Source organism: Telopea speciosissima, chromosome 2 (assembly GCF_018873765.1).
Source record: "Telopea speciosissima isolate NSW1024214 ecotype Mountain lineage chromosome 2, Tspe_v1, whole genome shotgun sequence".
Lineage (NCBI taxonomy): Eukaryota > Viridiplantae > Streptophyta > Magnoliopsida > Proteales > Proteaceae > Telopea > Telopea speciosissima.
In genome coordinates this window covers 51,629,073-51,651,928 of record NC_057917.1, presented here as the reverse complement: position 1 = coordinate 51,651,928, position 22,856 = coordinate 51,629,073, and the positions used below count along the sequence as shown (strand labels likewise).

The 22,856-nt window shown below is 38.6% G+C and overlaps 1 protein-coding gene across 3 annotated transcripts in view; it reads left to right on the top strand.

The window, feature by feature from the left end:
* LOC122650213 (enhancer of mRNA-decapping protein 4-like) overlaps window positions 1-22,856 on the top strand; it is a 35,696-nt gene that overhangs the window by 5,595 nt on the left and 7,245 nt on the right. For all 3 annotated transcript variants that reach the window (XM_043843554.1, XM_043843553.1, XM_043843552.1), the window contains exons 5-9: window positions 10,861-10,989; window positions 11,796-13,400; window positions 14,531-14,890; window positions 16,089-16,208; window positions 17,135-17,305. In XM_043843554.1, coding sequence (XP_043699489.1) covers window positions 10,861-10,989; window positions 11,796-13,400; window positions 14,531-14,890; window positions 16,089-16,208; window positions 17,135-17,305 — 2,385 coding nt within the window. The remainder of the gene's footprint in view (window positions 1-10,860; window positions 10,990-11,795; window positions 13,401-14,530; window positions 14,891-16,088; window positions 16,209-17,134; window positions 17,306-22,856) is intronic.

Here is a 22,856-nt window from a genome sequence, read left to right as displayed (position 1 = left end):
TTAATGGAGAAGAAGTGATGCAGGTGCCCTGCCTTGGGCCGACCCAAACTCATTTGGGTATCCAGGTGAAGATGAACCGGGTCCAACTGGGTCTTTGGGTTCAGTAGGGTATTTAATTTATTTATTTAATAGGGTTTTATTAGTGAGTTTATCATGTAATTTTCTGTTTTAGTTTTAATAGGTTATTTAGTGGTAGAGTCTATCTAGGATTTTTTAAAGTTATGAATCCATTAGAGTTGAGGTTAATTTCAGTTTTAGAGTTTAATTAGGAGTCTTTAATTGTTTTTCTTTAAATATCAGTGTCATCATACAATAATCTGATTTGATGAATAAAATTTTTAATGAGTTGTTTATGGTGCCGGCTTGGTCACATAGCAATGAGCGTGTGACCTCTTCCTCCATCTCTTTCCTTCTTCTTCTTCTTCGTTTCTGGTTTCTCCCCTGTTTCTGGCGGTAACAGAAGGTCCTGTTTTGAGCCTTCATTATCTCTCCACTCTCTTCTTTTTCTCCTTGAGATTTGTGTCGAAGGTAACCCTACCCTGGGCAATCCTTACCTGAAGCTTCATACCCTAGAGCTTTCCTTGATATCAGATTCGAACTTTGGAAGAAACCTGCAACTACAGAATTCGCCAGATCTGATTTCAGAGAAGTTTTGCTTGATGAATCAACGCTGTATCATCAGGATAGCACCTGAGTTTCATAGAGCTTTGTTTAACGATTCTGTTCCCAGACTCTTGGTTTGTTTGGGCTTATCGTGTGGAAGCTCTTCCAAAATTACTGCTGCTGCCTTTGCCGTCATAGCCAATTCACATCCAGCGTAAGTGATGCAGATTCATCATCAAATAGGGCTTGTTTCATTGGGAATAAGTCTAGGGTTGGGTTACATACATGTTGGGCCTTTGATCCCATGGGTTTCTAATGTAAATAGGCCACTTTTATGGGCCTAAAATATGGGTATATAGGTTGCATACGGGATTAGCCCAATACTTAGTTTATTTTTATGTTTTTAAATTGAACCGGTTCAAATTGGTTGCATCCAATTGGTTCAATTTAAGTGATCATGTGACTTGGTTAAGTGGTCATGTGATGTAAGTTGGGTTGGATTAGGACTCTATAAGTCCAGCCATGTTTTGAGTCTATTTCTTTTAGTATTTTAGTTTCCTAGTTGGTTTAAGTTACCTAATAGGTTAGGGATAGGGTTAGGCCATTCCTTTTTAGTGTCTAAGTCTATTTTTGAGTCTTCTATATAAGTTTGTAAGGGAGACCAGCATTACATACGAATTTGATTAATAAAAACTAGCTTTATGCTTGCTGCCATTGCTGCTGCTCTTTGTGAGTGTATATCCTTGTGGATCTCCAGGTGGTAAAGGGTAGGTGGACTCTTGCGACTCCTTGCATTGTGAAGATCGGGAGGCTCTTTCAAATCATCAAGCTGCTGCCATTGTCCTCCAATTATAGTAAGTTTGAACCTGCACCTTGTTTAAAAACCTTCTTCTACCCAGCCATTATCCTTCCCTTAGATCTAATCCACCTTCCCCTTCCATCCATCAAACCCTAATCTCCATTAAACCTGCAACTCCTACTTCAACTAGGACTCCCTTATAACTCCAGATTTAGCCATCAATTTCGAACCCTACTTCCAGCCTATATTCCCCAAACATCTCCCTACAATCAACCTTAACTCTAGCCCCTAGTCTCTACTATAACCCCTCCATTCCTCCACTCCATTAAAACCCAAAATCTGCAATTCAATTCTGTCCAGAATTGCAGAATTTTAAAACCTTCCCAAATCCTATTATTTTTATACCATATTGACCCCCTAGACCTGCCCATTAAAGCGATATAAGACCCATTCCCAAATTCTCATCCTAAACCCTAGAATTAACCTAAAACCTAGTGCTGTCCATTCGAACCAGCAACCCCTTTTACTATTGATCCTGTTATCTGGCTCCTAGTAGGTCTCTTACCTATCTAGGACTACATCAAGTGGTATTAGAGCCATGGCTGAACATGGCACCCCTGCTGTGGACCCCACACAACCACCCTCACTTGATTCCCTTGCTTCAATCATGACTATGTTACAGAAAATTTCAATAGAACAGCAAGCTCTTGGTGATCGAATGTTGGTAATGGAATAAAGGCAAGCTGTGCCTCTTGTAAACAACCCTCTATATGTTGAGGAGGACAGATTACAAGTTCACTCTGAGGTACATGGAACTCTGGGAAGGGTTGAACATCATAGAGATCATCCGAGACGTCACAGGGACCACAGAGATCATTCCAGACACGACAGAGATTACAGAGATCGACGTAGACCTGACAGAGAAGGGTACAGAGATCATAGTGAAGATAGGAACACAGGATACAAAGACTATAGGAGACGCCATAGACCTCCAGAGGCGTATGAGTTGAGAGACTTTGATGGCAGACCAGATCCACAGGTATTTTGTGATTGGTTAACTGCTTTAGATGATTATTTTAATTGGTATGATTTGCCTGAGCATAGAAAAATGAGACTAGCACATACCAAGCTAGTGGGACCAGCACATAATTGGTGGAGAACCCAGATGGATTATCCTGACTACCGTGGTAGATAACCTGTTACATGGGCAGAGATGAAAGAAGATCTGAGTAAGAAATATTTCCCACGAACGTTCAGAGCTCTACAACAACGTAACTTAAATTCCCATCGACAACATCACCACCAAAAGGCCTTCAAATCTGAAGACAACTTGAAGCCTCCATCAATGAGATTCCATTTGCAAGTTGAAGAGTGTGGGAAATCTAACTTCACTAGTATTAAAACAACGGCTGAATACAAATTTCCATTACCGAAGGAAGTTGAGAGAGCACAAGTTAAAGATAAAGCTGAAGTGGCAGTGAATTGTGATGAAGAGAAAGAGACAACCCCTATAGCTTCGAAGATGGAAAGTCGACATGTAGAAGACCTTACTGAAGTGGTCAATGTCGAAGAAACCAAAGTAGAAAAAGATGAAACAGCAGAAGATGAAGAGGTGGTTGAGAGCACTCCACAAGAAATTTTTGGCATTGCAGATGCTGTTTTTGAAGGGGTGAAGCTTGTGTCTCAAGTATTAGATGCGAAGGTTGCTAACACTGAAGACTCTATGGACAGGACATTCACAGTTGCTGTTGATTCAGAAAATGAACACATAGAGTTTGTTATGCCACCATGGTTCTTCGAAGAGAAAGCTCCACGCCTTGGAGATTTTATCCCCAATGTTCCTGCTTTACCGGAATTCTGTTTGAGGATGGTCAAAGCTGCCGATCACATGTTGATTCCCCATCATTACTACAAAATTCGTCCTTTTTTCAAGTTGGGGAGAGTTGATGCAGATTCATCACCAAATAGGGCTTGTTTCATTGGGAATAAGTCTAGGGTTGGGTTACATACATGTTGGGCCTTTGATCCCATGAGTTTCTAATGTAATAGGCCACTTTTATGGGCCTAAAATATGGGTATATAGGTTGCATACGGGATTAGCCCAATACTTAGTTTATTTTTATGTTTTTTAATTGAACCGGTTCAAATTGGTTGCATCCAATTGGTTCAATTTAAGTGATCATGTGACTTGGTTAAGTGGTCATGTGATGTAAGTTGGGTTGGATTAGGACTCTATAAGTCCAACCATGTTTTGAGTCTATTTCTTTTAGTATTTTAGTTTCCTAGTTGGTTTAAGTTACCTAATAGGTTAGGGATAGGGTTAGGCCATTCCTTTTTAGTGTCTAAGTCTATTTTTGAGTCTTCTATATAAGTTTGTAAGGGAGACCAGCATTACATACGAATTTGATTAATAAAAATTAGCTTTATGCTTGCTACCATTGCTGCTGCTCTTTGTGAGTGTATATCCTTGTGGATCTCAAGGTGGTAAAGGGTAGGTGGACTCTTGCGACTCCTTGCATTGTGAAGATCGGGAGGCTCTTTCAAATCATCAAGCTGTTGCCATTGTCCTGCAATTACAGTAAGTTTGAACCTGCACCTTGTTTAAAAACCTTCTTCTACCCAGCCATTATCCTTCCCTTAGATCTAATCCACCTTCCCCTTCCATCCATCAAACCCTAATCTCCATTAAACCTGCAACTCCTACTTCAACTAGGCCTCCCTTATAACTCCAGATTTAGCCATCAATTTCGAACCCTACTTCCAGCCTGTATTCACCAAACATCTCCCTACAATCGACCTTAACCCTAGCCCTTAGTCTCCACTAACCCCTTCATTCCTCCACTCCATTAAAACCCAAAATCTGCAACTCAATTCTATCCAGAATTGCAGAATTTTAAAACCTTCCCAAATCCTATTATTTTTATACCATATTGACCCCCTAGACCTGCCCATTAAAGCGATATAAGACCCATTCCCAAATTCTCATCCTAAACCCTAGAATTAACCTAAAACCTAGTGCTGTCCATTTGAACCAGCAACCCCTTTTGCTATTGATCCTGTTATCTGGCTCTTAGTAGGTCTCCTACCTATCTAGGACTACATCAGTAAGGTTGAAGAAGATAGCCATTTCCACGATTCTTTTAACTCCTTTTTCTTTTCTCTTTTCACGATAGTTTAGGACACTTTGGGTTTGTTTTACTTTTTGTCATCCTTACGGACCTTACCTTCTCACCCCACTTTCCATAATTATCCCTTCTTTTACCTTTTATCCCCTCAAGTCCCATGTCTTAACTTTGCTTCCAAGTTTGGCACTTAAATCTAATCCCTATCAGGTTCTATCTTCTTTACCTACCAATTTACTCTTTAGAAAATCCGGTTATTTACAATTGTGCCATTGCACCTTGGATTTGAGTGTTTCCTTGATTGAGTGGGCCCGTAAGCAACCCAATAAGGGTTATTCCAACCCGGGTTTGCATCAAGAAGGTTAAGGAAGAAGAAGATAGTAAAAGAAAACACCTGGGCTTCACACCTCAAGGTGGTTTGGAAGGATCGAACACCAACCAGCCTTAATCAAACGCAAGGTTCTTTGATCGAACACAAGGGATTTCTTTACGCAAGGAAGAGAAGAGCATCAAAAGCTTTTCATTAATCAAAATTCGTGTACAATGCTGGCCTCCCTTACAAACTTATATAGAAGACTCAAAAACTTACCCCTACACTAAAAAGGAAAGACCTCTAAACTGACTAGGCAACTAAAATAATAAAGAAAACTGACTCAAAACAGGACTGGTCTTATAGAATCCTAATACTAAAATAAAGAAATAGAGACACTTAACCAACTAATCCCTTGGGCCTAGCCTACAACCCGTATTATAGGCCCATTACAATGAAAAGCCATTGGACTAAAGGCCCAACACATATATAACTAACCTAAGGCTTATTTCCATTAAAATAAGCCTATTTAGGTAAGCTAACTGCATTGATGGATATTTAGTAGGAGATAAAGTAGAGATATCATGTCCTAAAATATGGGATCTAGAACTTTCAATCGATGGGAGGCAAAAGGAGGTTACAAAAAACTGTTGATGGGTACAGAAAAGAGAGAGATTCTGCTGAGGCTGTCAGGGGAGAAATTAAGGGGAAAATAAGGTAATAAGAGAAGAAGAGAGAATCTCCAGCCGAGGGATAGGAAAGAAGGGAGGACAGCTGAGCCCAGAAGGCAAATAAAAAAAGAACTGATCCATTCAATTCCAAATATATATATATATATATATATATATTTTGGGTGGGGGGGGGGGTTGGTTACATATTTATAGACCAAAAAAAAAAAGAGGAACTAAAAGTAAAACAAACTCCACTACAGACTCATATTTCTTTGATTGAATTATCCTAAAATTGGAAACTACAATAGGGCTCTTAATAATAGAAACAACAAACTTATAGCCTACGACTTACCAAAGCAATGGAACTACTAAACACCTAAATCGTTATCTACAAATGCCCCCCCGTCCCCCCCAACTATAAAACTATTTAAGACTTACTAATATAAATATTATCCTATGCTATTATGACCATATTGTTACATTGCTCCATATAATACAGTACAGATCAAATACCCAAATTGAAAGATCAAGCCATCTCAAAGTGTTGAGATCATGCTCCTGCATTAGATAGAAACACCTCAGATCTCCACTTCTTCAAGCCAACAGCAAGAATAGGTGATGAGCTAATTCTTCTTCTTATTGCAGTATCAACACAGCAATGGTCTTCTAACCTAAACGTCTGCTTGAGTTGTGCCAACATTGCAATTTATCCCCTAATAGAATCCATGTAAAATTTTTACCCTTGGTGGAGCACCTCTCACCCAATTTTCCTTCTCCTTTTTGACAAAACTTCGTGTAATAAGACCTTACAAATTCTTAAAGATGAATATTCCTCAGTTTTTAGACTGACTAGGAAAGGGTATCGACTGAATTATTTGGGTACTTAATTTTTCTCGAATGATTTGTGATCTTACGAACTAGTCTGACTCGTCAATGATGTTTAGGGGTTCACAATTCAGGGATGGTGACTTATTTTGTTTAAATTCAGTTCCAAAACCTGGTTTTCATTGCTTGCTTTTCTGATGTAGGCATTGGATTGGGAAGCCCCTATTATGCCTGTGGGTAATGGGCACAGAGGAATTAGAAGGAGAAAAGCCCAATACAGCTCTACACAAGAAGTAATTAAGGAGAAGAAAAGAACACCAGAATTAGTGAAATGGAATCGCATGAAAAAGTAGCTGCAAGCAAGAAAACAAAACTAGTAGTGCAGATTTGATCAGAACTGACGGATCTGATTGGCTTGCCAGTAATGGGCTCACTAATGGAATGGAAGTGATCCCCGTTCTGATGGCTAGATGTAGGTCGGATCTGATCTCAAAATTAACGGTCAGATTTTCGACAGAATAATTACTAGATTTCAAAGATAATTTTCAGAAATAAGATAGAATTTAGCTACCCCAATTAATGGAGATAGATGTGGTGCAATTGAGAGGAGAGAGAGAGAGATGATAGTAGTAAAAGTAAGGAAATAGATAATAATGTGAGAGAAATTGGGGAGAATAAGGAAGTTGCGATGGGAATGAAGGAGATTAAATCTGCTTTATAAATAGGGATCTGAAACTGAACAAGTAATTGAAGAGAGAGGAGCAGAAATAGGGGAAGAAAATCATTAACCAGGGGGAAGGATCGATAAAAGATAAGAAAGTGAGAGGGAGATCTCTTACCTAGGGATGAGAGAGAATCAGCTAATGAGAGAAGGGAAAACGTGAGGGAGAAATAAGAAATAAAGAGAAGAGAGAGAAGGGAGAGAGCTAGCATGGGAAGGAGAGAGAATACTCTTCAATCATCAATGGCAACAACCAAACCAAACCAATTCATTCCATTCAAAACCATAAATCGTGGGGGTGGGGGGTGGGGGTTGGTTACATATATATAGAGAACCCAAAAACAGAAATAAACTCCGCTAAGGACTCTTAACTTGCCTAATAGGTTAAACTATCTTAGTAGACTTTGACTAAAATAAATAACCTTATCAACTACTAAAACTAAAAGAAGACTCTAGTAACTAACCTTGTCAACTACTAGCATGGGACCCACTAAAATAAAATAATAATTTTCATCAAAGTTGTCATGGCATCTATGTGACCCAAAGCGTTGGAGGGGGCCCTGGATGCAAGGCGCCCTCGATAAGGCGACCAAGGCATCCAAGGTGCCCGCCTAGAGGACCAAGGTACCTGGACACCTAGGCAATGCCTTGGCAACTATGATTTTCACGTAACCCCTTAAAACCCCCACTCTTTGCCTTATAAATTAGGCTCATTACAATGATAAAACCCAAAGATTAAGGTTCGACCCAAACTAATACTAAAACCTGGCCCAAATTTTTAACTGGGCCTGCATTAACCAGCATATAGGAAGCAATTCAACCAGGCTGCCTGATGCAGATTTGAAGACTTGTATTCGAAAGAAGAAGAAGTGAAGAAGTCAAAATTGTCCAAGTAGTTATTTTTCTTAGTCTTATTTGATGTAATAACTAATAAGTCATGTGACTACTTAAGTGGTCACATTACCCTTTTTTATTTAAAGTTAGTTATTTGTTTTTTTTTTTTTTTTGTTGTAATGTGTCCTTTTTAAGTTTTCACATGACAGCTCCTAGAATCAGCTAGGCTAGTTTAGGAGTCATGTGACTACTTAAAAGTCACATGACCTCTTATTTTTGTTGATAATGTAAGAGTCAGCCAAGGGGTTCCCCTCTCCTAGGCTGAATAGGAAAAAGGCTTTTAAACCCAATATAAATAAAGGCATGATGGGAGGCTCTTCTTTACCTCTCATTATTTTGAATAACTCAATCAAGTTTGCTGTTCTGCAACTTTCTCTTCATTGCTGAAGATTTTGTCTTGTGTTTGATCAAGGCTGGTGGAATTGGTGTTTGATCCAATCGACACCGTGCGGTGTGAAGCCTGGGTGGTTCGTTCTAGCTCTTTTGTTACTCAACACTGTTCAAGTTCTGGTTTTTATTCAAGGATCTTAATTCAAGCAAGCTGCTGTCCAAGTACTACTTCAACAACAGTAAGGTTGAACCATCCCAAACCCTAGCAATTCTTCTTCTAATCCTCTAACCTTAGAATCCCCTCCATTTTTAACCCTTTTCCATAGTCCCTTCACTGCCCAGAACAAACCAGCCATTGAAACAGCAGCACAATTGGATCGAACTCTACTCTCACCCTATAGGAAACTTGATCCAAGTTGCACCCCCATCTGACCACTCAAACCCTAAATATCCACATAATTTCCTTGTCAAAAACCTAACTCTAACCCAACCAAACTTGCTGCTGATTTTGTTTAGCAACCCTAGACTAGTTGAAACTTAACGAGAACTTCACTAGAAGACTCCCCTACATCAACTTACCCTAACCCTACCATCAAGCCCTGAACCCCACTAAACCCTAACCCTAATTTGACCAAAATCACTTATTTTGACCTAACCGAACTACCTGTTCAGTTCAGATCCTGGTTATTGCTCCTAGTTTGATTACTCAAACCTAGGACTACATTACTACCACCCCGGGAATATTGCAAGAAAGAGTCACCATGAGTTTATCAATGCATATTCAACTCAGTCCGCTACCGAAAATCTATTCAGATATGCTGGTGGCAATTATATTTATAAGTGATTATCAGAACCTTGCATACCTACACGGAATTTGACATTTGACTCTTAGCCACTGCTCTACCCAAACTTTTCTGGTTCACCCAACATTACCCACCTGTCCGAATGTTGCTGAGCAGTTTTTGGATATTAAAGGACCTCCCCAAAAGGTAGGTTTAATGTGGCTGATTTACTCTCTTTTGCAATCAATTTCGCTACGGCACCCGCTCCTCTAGCTGATCCATCCTTTCCAAGTGTGATTTCTATGTTATGTATGGCCGTGCGTAAGGGCATATTTGTTGAAGTAGATTCTTCTTTTTGATCAATCAAAAGCCCTAACTAGAAATCTCAAAACAACTAGGAAACTAATATTCTTCAATTGTAAAGATTCCTAATATACTCAACTCAACTCAGCCTTATCCCAACTAAATGGGTCAGCGACATGGATCTTAATGCATAGAACTACTAATTAAAGAAATATAATTAATAAAAAATCTCCCGTGAATCCTCAACCCCTTTCGTAATAAAGAAGGGAGAGATCTTACAATTAACCATCTCCTGTGAGTCCTCAACACCTTTCCTAATAAAATAGAACCACTAATTGAAGAAATATATTTGAAATAAAACTCTTAATCCAATTATACTTCCTAGAATAGAATCATGTCATAGTCTCACAGATATGCACCTCATCAGTATATTGTTCATAACTTCTTCAAAACAACTCAAAACTGCAAGATTTTGGTCTCGTTGGATAGGTGACTCAATAACATTTCTAACACCACAATATCATGCGAAACTAATAAGTTTTAACCATCCAAATTAAGCTATAAGAAAAGTGATGGAAATAACCTAATCTCCTGATCTGCAATTTTCCCAACCACCAAAAAGTAAGGCAATGCTTTGTGGAGCATATCCACACCACTCAATTTGGCCATTGGGATGCTCCTGCATTATTTTCCTTCTGTTATTCATTATTTTGGTAAGTAGTATTGCGTTCCTCTTATGTGTTGGCATCTACTGTCTTATAACATGTTTCAGTGCGTATTTTTAGTATTTATAACTTTAAATTTTGTGTTACTGTCCCTAAATTTAAAGATCAACATCTTGCTTTTGTTGTTGTCTAGTAATCAGCTAGGCATCATCTAGTCAATCCTTTGCCTAGAGAGGGCCAAGCTTAGGCTTCAACTTTGCTGGTTTGTCAACCTACCTTGGCCTGTATTCCTGTCATAATATTTGGACCCACCTGGTTTCCATTTGGACATGCCTTGCACAGTCTGTGACTTTGTAATAATAAACTCTTTTTATTGGTTAGCAAAGAAAATTCAACATTATTGGCTTATGTACTGAAAATTTTCTTTCAATCTCATTTAAATTTATAGTCATCATCATTTTCTTATTTCTCCTCATGATATGGAATTAGACCCACAAAACTCGAATCTATTGTTTATGATGCAGAAGGGCATCTGTTATTTGTAAATTTAGTTAAAACAGATTTGTGATGTTTGACAAAATATACCTTTCATAGCATAGTGTAATTCATGGTACTTTCTTCATTTTAGGATGTTAGGCATTTCCCTGTTTGAATTTTTTTTTTGATTTCCTAAGATATATAAAGCTACACTAATGTTTGTGGACTTTCTTTATTGATATTTTCCTTTTGATTTTCTCCCAACTTTTGCTACTTGTCATTTATTGCAAATTCTTGTTTAGTTCAAAACCATCTAGTAATTTTTTTAATTGCCTTGGTGATATTCATGCTGCAACAGGTTAAGATATGGGAAGACCGTAAGGCACTGCCCCTTGCGGTATTGAGGCCATATGACGGTCAGCCTGTTAACTCGGTTACATTCTTAACTGCACCTAGCCGCCCTGATCACATTAATCTTATCACGGCGGTGCGTGCTCCCTTACTCTTTCCTGTTTATAAACTATAGTTTCTGATTCTTCTCCCCCCTCCCCCCACCCCCCACCCCAAAAAAAGATGTACGGTCTCTGATCAACATGGCTTTTGTGGTATTATATTTTTTTTGGGAGAGTATTTTACTTAATGGGGCATGTCCACAAATGGTTTTCGATCAAACTTCTAATATTATCATATTGAAATGGTTTTCCTTACTGAGCCCGACTAGGGAGGAATCTTTTGCTGGGCACTCTGGGTGCTTTTGTGTGCCATGTGTCAGGCACTATTTTGAAAAGAGGTTGTCAACATCACCCTTAATTCATGTATTAAGTTTCAGCCAAAATCACTGGATGATGTTGTGCCATGATGAGCACATGGCAAGTCATATAATTGAGTTGGGCTTTGGAATTTGACAGAGGGTTTACCATGTGATTCCCTATTTATTCAAAGGATAAAGCTGCCGTATTAGTATATTACCCCTCCACTGATTTGTTCAGTTGAAAATACATTAACACAAAGCAGTAAAAATCTACTACATCGAGGAACATACTGATGAGATGTATCATGACACTTGATATATAGAAAATCCTAAGGGTGTTATATCTATTTGTCGGTCAGATTGTTGAAATCTGCCCTCTAATGTCAGGCAAACTGTTCACATAGAGATTTCCTCTGTTTGTCCACAAACTTAAGGAAATCTTTGCCATATCATATTGTAGTGTCCAAGGACTAAATATTGCACTGTGTTGATATCTATGACTGCAATGACTGGATGATTCTTTGAATATAATTTCTTTGCAGGGGCCACTTAATCGGGAAGTGAAGATATGGGCTTCAGCAAGCGAAGAAGGTTGGCTGTTACCTAGTGATGCTGAATCATGGCGGTGTACTCAGACATTGGAGTTAACGAGTTCTGAGGAACCTCGAATTGAGGAGGCATTCTTTAATCAAGTTGTAGCCTTGCCACGTGCAGGCCTCATTCTTCTTGCAAATGCCAAGAAAAATGCTATTTATGCCATACACATAGAGTATGGTCCCAACCCGATCTCAACTCGTCTGAATTATATTGCAGAGTTTACTGTCACAATGCCTATTTTGAGTCTTACTGGTACAAGTGACTACATATCTGAAGGAGAGCATGTGGTTCAGGTTTACTGTGTCCAGACACAGGCTATTCAACAGTATGCACTGGATCTTTCTCAATGCCTGCCACCACCACTAGAGAATACAGGATTAGAAAAAACAGAGTCCAGTGCATCTCGTGCTCTAGATGCAACTAGTTCAGATGGATTGGCTACTTCAGAGCCATCTAATCTGGATACAACTAATGAGATGCCTGTAGGAAATGCTTCACCCAAACCAACTGTATTAGTGAGCAATTCTGAGAGTGTACCTGCTGCCAGGTATCCTGTAATCTCAGATTCTGATGAGGTTCCTAGCTTACATGAATTGGTGACATCAAGTATTGAATCTAAACCAAATGCTTTGCCACCAGCAACTTCTGATGCCGATAATATCCATCTTGCGTCACCAACTCTTCCTTTGAGTCCAAGGCTGTCAGGAAAACTATCTGGTTTTAGAACTCCATCAAATAGCTTTGATCCAGGTCCCCAACTAGGTGATCGTGGCGGTGACCAGCCAGTTCATGATTATTCAGTTGATAGGAGAGTAGACAATGTTCTTACACACTTACCAGATATTCCTTCCTTGGATGGAAGCTCTAGGAAAGATGAAAGCAAAGTTACACCTGTGATATTCAAACATCCAACCCATTTGGTAACTCCTTCAGAGATATTATCATTGTCTGTTACATCCTCTGAAAATAGTCAGGTCAATCAAGGTATGAAAAGGGGTGAGGTGAAGGCACAAGATGTGGTTGTCAACAATAATACAGAGAGCATCGAGGTAGAGGTTAAAGTTGTTGGTGAGTCCGGGTCAAGTCAGAATGATGAGTTTAATTCCCAGAAAGAACCACACATTCTAATTGCAGAGAAAAAGAAGATATCCTTTTGCTCCCAGGCTTCAGATCTTAGCATGGAGATGACCAGAGACTGCTGCGAAACTTTTGGTGTAGAGGAGACTCGGCAAGTTGATGATTCTTGTGTAACTGAAGTGCTAGAGCAGCCTCCGAATGCTGGCGAGGAAGAAGTGCAAGATTCCTCAAAAGATGCACATGGAAAGGTTTCGGAGTCTACTGCAGTTACAACGGTTTCACACTCTCCCGCACCAGCTATGAAAGGGAAGAAACAGAAAAGTAAAAACTCTCTAGTATCAGGTCCTTCTTCCCCATCTCCAAGCCCTTTCAATTCCACGGATTCTTTCAATGAGCCGGGTATCAGTTCTGGTGTCCCTTCTACAGAGGCTGCTTTTGCACAAATCGTTTCTATGCAAGAAATGCTGAACCAGGTGACTGTTTTGTGTCAGTTATGGGCTTTCTCTCTTCACACATAAATGATCAGTGTGTCGAGTATTGTGCTTGAACTTAACTGGCAGTAGGGGTGTTTAAATTATGCTAATTAACATGACAATATGTTGAATGCTCTCTTGAAAAATTTGGGGCACCCCATTATATTCTGGTTTTTTGTTTAAAGAGTGTTGTCGGTGGATCTCATGTTCTCATGCTTATAATATGCCAGTTCTGTTCACTTCCTTTGAAGTTGAAAATAAGCATGCAATTCTTTGTATTGTGGGGTTTTGCATTCAACCTGATTATAGTGGAATTTTTAGTTTCATATATTGATGATGCTAGTACTTATGTTTGCAACAGAACAACTACTGAAGTGCTAAAGAAATGGAGCTTTTTGAGTTCTACATAGCTTAACTGTAGTCTTATTTTCTTCCAAGTTTTGAAAGTAGAAGTGTGTCCTGGTATTGCTTTTCTATCAATTAATTGGGTCTTTTTATGATCAATGGTTCAAAATTTTTTTTATGAAGAACTTACATATACACATTTGAGCAAGTTAGAGAAATTTAAGACTAAAAATGTCCAAGTTTGTGAGGAGAAAATGCACTTGCCGGATTTTTATGGAAGCAGAAAAGGTTATTAATCTCTATGACAGTTTCACCTGGTCTGTTATTGGGAGGGGGGTGCGTTGTTTTTGGTACAGGGCAGCTCCCTACCATCACTGAATGCAGAAATCTTACCTGTCCCACACTGCCAATCAGCTGGGGCATCTGCTAATTTTATGTTGTAAACCCTGGGGAGGAAGGGAAGAAGGTAGGCCCAGGGAGAGGCGGCAACGCAGTGCAGGCCCACCTTTGCCCACTCCCTTTCCCTATTGTCATCCCTAATCTGCTGAGTATGTTGAAATGAACAATAAAATGGTAGTGGACGGGCAAAATACCATGCCACTTGTTTCCCTTTGGTCCTCTCTAGCTTTATCTTGAGTGCAAAATATGAAATAAGCTTGTCTTTCTATGACGGTTTCTAAATTCTCATAGAATTTCTAGTCTATGTTCTATTTGTCTATTTTGTAGAATGCTGTGTTTGAGGTTTGAACATCCTTTTCCCATAACTTTGTTTGTTATATTTGCAGCTAATGACCATGCAAAGAGAAATGCAGAAGCAATTGTCTGTGATGGTGGCTGTTCCAGTCAACAAAGAAGGCAGAAGACTTGAGGCAGCTCTAGGCAGGAGCATGGAAAAAGTTGTTAAGGCCAACAATGATGCTTTGTGGATTCGGCTTCAAGAAGAGAATGCAAAGCATGAGAAATTAGAGCGTGACCGTACACAACAGATGAATAGTGTCATCACCAACTATATGAACAAAGACTTGCCGGCCATGCTGGAGAAAACGTTGAAGAAGGAAATGGCTTCTGTTGGACCGGCTGTAGCTCGTGCTATTACTCCGGTTGTGGAGAAAACACTTTCTTCAGTTGTTGCAGAGACATTCCAGGTTCAATCTTTTAGTGAATAATCTCTCTTACTAGTTACTAGTTTTATAGGGTACTCCCAGCTGAGGGGCTTCCAGGAACTTAATGAAGTGTAGGATGATGTTTAAAAACTACTAACAATCAGTATCACTATGTGGATGGTTTTCAATTTATGCAATACTGTATCTCTATAGATCCAAATTCAATACTTTAAACTGATAATAAGTAATTACAATCAATGTACGGTTGGCATATACAGTGTGCAAAAATATACTGTATGTATACATTGGGATTAACCACTTATCTTGAAGGCTCCATTTGTTTGCCACAATGATATGAACAAAGGAATGCTGGATAAATGGTTAAATGGTTAACAATGAGATGTTTAGAGTTGCACCAAACAGGTTGAAACGTCATATGGAACTCTCAGACAGAGTGATTGAGCGCATAGACTACTACTTGAAGGTAGAGGAAATCATTTGGGCTTTATATTAGGTAGATTAACAGCGGAAGCTGTTATGCTACCTAGGCAATTAGTGAGGAAGTTCAGAAAGACGGAGATGTTCATGTTGTAGAGGACCCCTTATGTTAGGAAGGTGCTCAATCTACTTAACTGTTTCTAGAGTATGGGTGGCTGTGACTGTGTCATTTTTAGGTAGTGATGGTGATGTTGTGGGGTTCTACTTGGATTGTGTTGCCAATGGTTTACAATGGGTTTCAAATTGAGACTTTGTGGATTGTTGGGTGTTGGTCTTATTATTATCTTATATGAGTTATTATATTTCTTCTCTTAGTAAGTAACAATTTATTGATGTTATAAAAAATAGAATGAGGCAAAGCCATAATATACAACACCAACAATAACTACAAGGAACAGTCCAAGAGAAACTCAACCCAAGGAGCTAACCATAAGACGGAAATCTCTTAAGACCCTGCTACAGGTTATTTTTGAGCATATCTATTTTGGTGCTTATAATCAACATGCAACATATAGTACCATCTTGTAGGATAGTCATCTATGTTACCCCTCTATGTAACATCAGACAGAATACCCACCTCGATAGAATCAGGTCGAAAGTAGCTAACTTCTTTGTTGCTGATATGAGTGCCTTTGATTTTTCAGATTTTTTCTCTTCTTCCCCTCCCCAGGATGCCCCACAAACTAATCCCCCCTTTGAATATTCTCCGTCCTTTTGGAATCTCATTAAAGCTTGTTTGCAGAGAGGGGTTGGAGATAAGGCTGTGAGTCAGTTGGAAAAATCAGTTCATTTGAAACTTGAAGCTACAGTGGCTAGGCAAATCCAAGCTCAATTCCAAACTTCTGGAAAGCAAGCTCTTCAGGTTGTTCCTTTCTCAACTCATTAGGTCTCTTGCATAAAATTTATCTTGTATAATTTTCACTTTGGCTGGGACTCTTCCTTGGATTTTGAGTATCAGCTGTTTGAACAGTCACAATCATGGTTCGTAATCTTGGATTGGATCGGCCAATATGGGCCGGATTGGATCAGTATCGGTTGAGGCCGTTCTCAAGATTACACCGATATGTCAAGGTTTGATTGGATCGTTCCCTGGATCGGCCAGTCCGATCCGACTGAATATTTTTCGGATTTTTTCAGAGTTTTTAAGTTGTTTTTTTTTTTTTTAAATTTTATATTATCTTGATTGATACTGACCGATACCAACCGATATTGACCGATCCGATCCCAAGATCACAACACCCACCAACTCTAGCCGATACATGACCCGATCCATAAAAAAACAATTTTGGGGGGTTTTTTGACCGATCCGATCCCGCTCCGGAAAGGTTTTGGCCATGACCGATACCGAGTCCGATACCTGGATTTTGAACCTTGGTCACAATGGCATTGCTTTTTATTTTAACCTGGATTGTCTTCCCTAATGGATTTCAAAAGAACTAGTGGCAACCACCATCTTTTGTTGAGTACCTGTTTTGTCTTACAAATGCATCAACTTGAGGAGTAGGGAACATGTTGGTTCCTCTGAATTTTCATTAGTTGCTCTACCTGGAACTGAGATATGATTTGAGTTTATTTATTAAACTTTTAGTAGTTCATTTCTAAAAGTGGTCATCAGCCCCTGTTTCCATTCAGTGTCTTTAGAAATCATCAGTTACTGCCTGAGAATTGATTGATACCTGAAAAAAATATTGTTTTCTTTTTAATAACGTATATTTAAATGTTTGGAGTATCACTTGAAGAACTAATAATCGTGATGAATCTAATGTTCTTGATGATGGAAACATGCAGGATGCATTAAGGTCTAGCTTCGAAGCTTCAGTAATTCCAGGATTTGAGATGTCATGCAAAACCATGTTTGAGCAAGTTGATGCTGCATTTCAGAAAGGGATGGTCGAACATGCAGCTGCAGTTCAGCAGCAGTTTGAGTCTGCACATTCTCCATTGGCTATTGCTTTGAGGGTATGTACACAAATATGCACAATAGCTTTATTGGGTTAACTCTCACTTTGTGATTTGTATCTCATTTTGCTGAGGAGTTCTCAAGATAAAGGTGTTTCTTTCATACCCATTGTAACAGATTATTTATTTCTAGTAATGGCCTCTGTATCTCAGATATATACTAGAGATATTTTCTCTAGTCTAGGGTCCTCTTAACTCACATTTACCTCATGAATAGGCAAGTTAGTGTATTTACTTAGCTTAGCTTAAGCTTAGATTGGAGAGCTAAGTGTTGAGGACAAGAGGTTTGGTGCCTACTATTTGATGGGTCTCAATCTAGATATTAATCACAAGAAAAACCAGCTGATGATCTTTTTTTCATATCCTATTTTCTCTGTTCGTTTAAATAGTATGACCAGGCTTCGAAATTAAGTAATAGATCAGATGGCTTCCTGCTGATTTTTGGTGTATCCAGTCTTTTGTTTGAGTGTCTGGATGTAGAATAAAGAGATATTACCTGGAGAAATCAAAGGAATTAACACAATGTTGGTTTAAAATCCTGTCCTCATTCATAGTTGATGAGTACAGAGGCCCTTGACAAGAAAACCGAAGCAGGAATTACAATGAGATTCCCTAGGCTAGGGTAGCTGATTGATCTATTGTCACCCAAGTGTATGTGTTAATACTTGATAAACGTAAGGGATTTGACAAGCACAGGCTAAATTGGCCAATAAGTAAAGAAATGGTTCATGTGGTGGACTCACAGCTGACAAAATGATAAAGATCCATAATGAAGAACACAACAAAAGAGATGCTAGCTTTCTCAAAATGGGCACATCCAATGGAATATTCAGCTAAACATCATGATGTTTCTGCTTACATAAAAAATTAAAAGAATGATGATGAGAATACAACCACAAACTCAGCCTTATCCTAACTTAATGGGGTCGGCTACATGGATCCAAACAAAACAGAGTAGGGAAAACTGAGGTCTAAACAAAAAAGAGGGGGAAAGCGACGAGAAATGCAAAATGGAAAATGACAAATGAAAGACGTGAAATAAAAAGAAAAGGGAAAAAAGAAAAATGAAGGATGAAAGATGAAAGTAAGAGGAAAGAGGCACAGCCCAGCAAGTCAGGAGAATCTCAGCTAAATTGGGTCTGGTACATGGATCCTAGCCCTTGAATAGCCTGTATCCGAGGTCATACTAGGTGCAAGATCTAGACTATGCATGTCCTTCCTCACAACTTCTCCTATGGTCATTCTAGGCCTGCCCCTAGCTCTTTTAGCTCCTTCAATCAGGATCATATCACTCCTCCTTACTGGGGCGTCCGTTAGAAGAAGAAATTGGGTGTCAAACTTACTGGAGATTCCACTGGCGGCAGCAGCTTGAACAGATGTGAAGGATAGAACCACCTTCGAATTGAAGAAGATCCTCCCAGCCGTCACGGCGTAAGGAGTCAACCGGAGTCCACCGATCCCTTTCCACCTTGAGATTCACAAGGATGCACACTCACAAGGAGCAACAGCAACAACAAAGGCAGCAAGCATAAAGCTGAGTTTTTATTAATCAAAATTCGTATTCCATGCTGGCCTCCCTTACAAACTTATATAGAAGACTCAAAAATAGACTTAGACACTAAAAAGGAATGGCCTAACCCTATCCCTAACTTATTAGGTAACTTAAACTGACTAGGAAACTAGAATACTAAGGGAAATAGACTCAAAACATGGCTGGACTTATAGAGTCCTAATCCAGCTCAACTTACATCACATGACCACTTAAGTTGTCACATGACCACTTAACCAAGTCACATGATCACTTAAATTGAACCAATTGGATGCAACCAATTTGAACCGGTTCAATTAAAAAAACATAAAAATAAACTAAGTATTGGGCTAATCCCGTATGCAACCTATGTACCCCTAGTTTAGGCTCATTACAACAAGGTTCGAAAACTCGGGTCTCGGAGCCATCTCGGCCCAACAAAAAACCGAGTTGGGCCGAGATCTCGCTGAGTTTGTGCATTTTTTTCTGACTCGGAATCCCATCTCGGTGGGTTTTAGACATCTTTTGGGTCTGAAAATCGGTAAACAGCTTATTTTAGGCCATTTAAACACAATGACATTATTAGATTTTGCAAAAACAAAGTCCAAATAGGAGTTTCAGTTAGTGGGAAAGCAGGACAGACACTTATTCTAGAAACCAGGATAGACACAAGACAAACAGTCTTATTTATGCCTAAATAACTCCTTCAATATAAATCAGATTTAAGCAATCTTGGACTTGTTGGAAAGCTTTCAAAACATAGCTTTCCAACAAGTCCAAGATTGCTAAAATCTGATTTATATTGAAAGAGTTATGTACTGGTCGAACTTAATTCGATGTGCGCGAATGCTATCGAAATCGTTCTGAATGAAAATAATTTTTTGGACATCAAAACAAATGAATATTTACTTTTGGTTTTTAGCAATGTTTTACCATAATAAGATTTATGGAATTTTTAGATTTGAGAAAAACCCCAGCATTAGAAAGTTGAAAATTGCACCTATCGCCGAAAATTCAGTTTTTGTTTTTGAACTAGGGGGTTGACTTTTTTTCCTTTTGGAATTTGATTTTTTAACTATTTTTATTGGATTCAAATGGGGGTATTTGCTTATTTATGAATAATATCTTAAGTAAATGAAATACAAATACAAAAGCATTTACTTAAATGATATTAGGCATAAATAAGTGTCTGTCTTCTCTGTCTTGGTTCCTAGCATAGATAGGTGTCTGTAAACCAAGAATTTTCAGTAAGATCTCGAGATCTGGCACTCATATAAAGGACCTACATGGGCATTTTCCTATGTCAATCCGAGATCTTGCCGAAATCTCAGATCTCGGAGAGATTTCGGCGAGATCTTGGAGAGATATTGGCATTTTAAGTTTTGTAGGCCATCTCGACTCGGGAAATTGGAAAACCAAGAATCTCGGCGAGATCTCGCGAGATTTCGGACTATGTATTAAAGTGGCCTAATACATAGAAAACCCTTGGGAACAAAGGCCCAACATATATATAACCCAACCCTAGGCCTATTTCTAAAGAAATAAGCCAATTTCTATGATGAACTTGCATCACTAGGCCTCCGTTGAACATGACCATACCACCTCAAACGACTCTCTCGGAGCTTATTATTAATCGGGCCAACTCCCAAGTCAGATCTAATGTGTCATTCTTTACTTTATCCTTCCTAGTTTTTCCGCACATCCATCTTAACATCCTCATGATTAGAATGCTCAAGAAAATCAAGCATTAGGGGTTAAAAATAATATTATGAGTGCTACCAAGCTTGAAGTTAGCACATCCTATTCTAGAATTTTCTTCCTTTTTCCCCCTTTTGATGACTTTTTGACCTAACTTTATTCGTGCCTTTTTGTTAGATTATTGAGATAATAGTTGATAAGTTTTCTAGGCGACTCTAGATATATATATATATATATATATATATATATATATATATGTGATATGATGAAAGCATTATATGTAGTATACCCATAATAATATGATTTAATTGGCTTGTAATGACCTAATATGAAAAAGTAAACATATAATAGACAAAGTGATACAGTTACATATAGAGATTTTATTAATTGCTTAAGGCTATTTTCGTAATTTTTTCTTTATTTATTTAATTCATGTTGATAGAATCACAGGAGATAGAGTTGAGTTACGAATTTGTTTTAGTTTCACGATACGGTTAGGAGTTTAGAAGATTGGGAGTCTTTTATCCTCTTTATATGCATTCATGTAGCCCACGATTAAGGAGGTTGAATTGAAATTCATATTTGGGTTTTTACCTGCTGGTTATTGGCTGTGTGCTGGTTCTCTGTTTCTCTTCCATCTCTGCTCGATTGAGGCTCGATCCCTTCTTTCCAGGTTTGATTCAATTGTTCCTATCCCTTCTTTGTTATTAATCACATCTTTGAAATCTTTGTTGCAAATTGCAATAGCTTATTAAAACCAGGCTCAAACCCTGTTTCTGGGCTGTAATTGCAGGCTTGCAGCCCCTTACAGTTGGATCGATCTCCATCGATGCAACTCCTTTCCATCTAAGATTCTGGGCGTAGGTTGCCTACCCATGGGCATATCAGACCCTAGAGTTTTGGTTCCAAAGACTCTTTCAGTAGTGGAAACCAAACCTGCATTTACTGTGCTTCTGAGTTCTCCCCCCAGAGTTAAATTCAGCAACTTAACTTCACTCAATAATTGATTAACAGGTCTGAGTATCACTTGCATTCAAGAGGTTTGCTAGTTCAGAATCTCCCTTCAAAATTTCAGATCGATTGAACCCTTTAGAGGGAGTTCAATCAATTTTTCTCTAACCTGGTTCTATCGTGACTGGTTGCAGTTCCAGTTACAAGGTAGAAGTTACACAAAGTCCATCTTCTTCAAAGTTCCTATTGTTTTGTCCCATACTTGTTTAAAATTCCAGAATCATCCTTTTCCGTAAATTTTATTTATTTATTTGTCCCAGCTCCCATCTCTTCCGAAAGAGTCTTAAGCTGTTCTGCATTTTTATGGAACTGCCACTAATTCAGTTTGAGATATTGGTCACGTGTACCCATAGCGAACCCATATCAGGGTTATTCTACTCGGGATCACATCCCAAAGCATAGGATATGATATAAGCATATTCATTAAAAAAAAAGCAATAAAAGTAAGTCAACGTGAAGTGTCAAAAACTCAGATTATATAAGCGTATTTATTATATGTTCCTCAGTAGATCAGTGGTAAACTTGAACTTGGAAATGCGTGATTGTTTGCACAGTTCATCACTTCCATATAGAGCCACCTGTAATTTCAATGCAAGAAATCAAGTAAATACCTTCTATCATCTATATACTATAGAATTTAATAAGATTCAACTACAGTTTATCTCAAAAGACATAGGATCACAATCATAGTAGAATGAAAACTAAAAAATTGGTTGAAAGAGTATCCATTTTTCAGAGATTTCACCTTAAAGAAATGATCTATTCCAGCAACAACCATTTGCGTTCAACGGGGGAAATTAAATTAAGATTATGAGAAAACAAAAAGAAGAGGAAGAACCAAAGAAGAAATACCTGTCACCGAAGATTCAATGGAGTTGTCGGAGTATCGGAATGCCGTTGGAATCATAGTGATGCAGAAGGATTGGCACTAGAGTCCCAGAATGCCATTGTGAGCGTTTAGAGTTTCACCGTTTCAGACTTAGTGATCGTGAAAAGAGTCAAGACTTGAACTCAATAGCGTCTCCTCTTTTCCTCTTTTCATTGTTTTTTACATGCTTATTCCATGCATCTCACCTACACCAGACCCTGTATACAACTCAATATGAGGGTTAGAAACAAAATTAGTAAAATGAAATATAAGACAATAAGGATAACGCTCAAGTCACCAGGTGATCCAGTTAGGCGTGGGGTTATTTAGGGATTAGTTGTATTTTTTATTTTGTTCATGTTATTAGAATCATAGGAGGGTGAGAGTCCAATTTTATTTGATTTTGTCTTCTGTTTTAGATTAGATAGAGACAGAGTTAGAGTCAA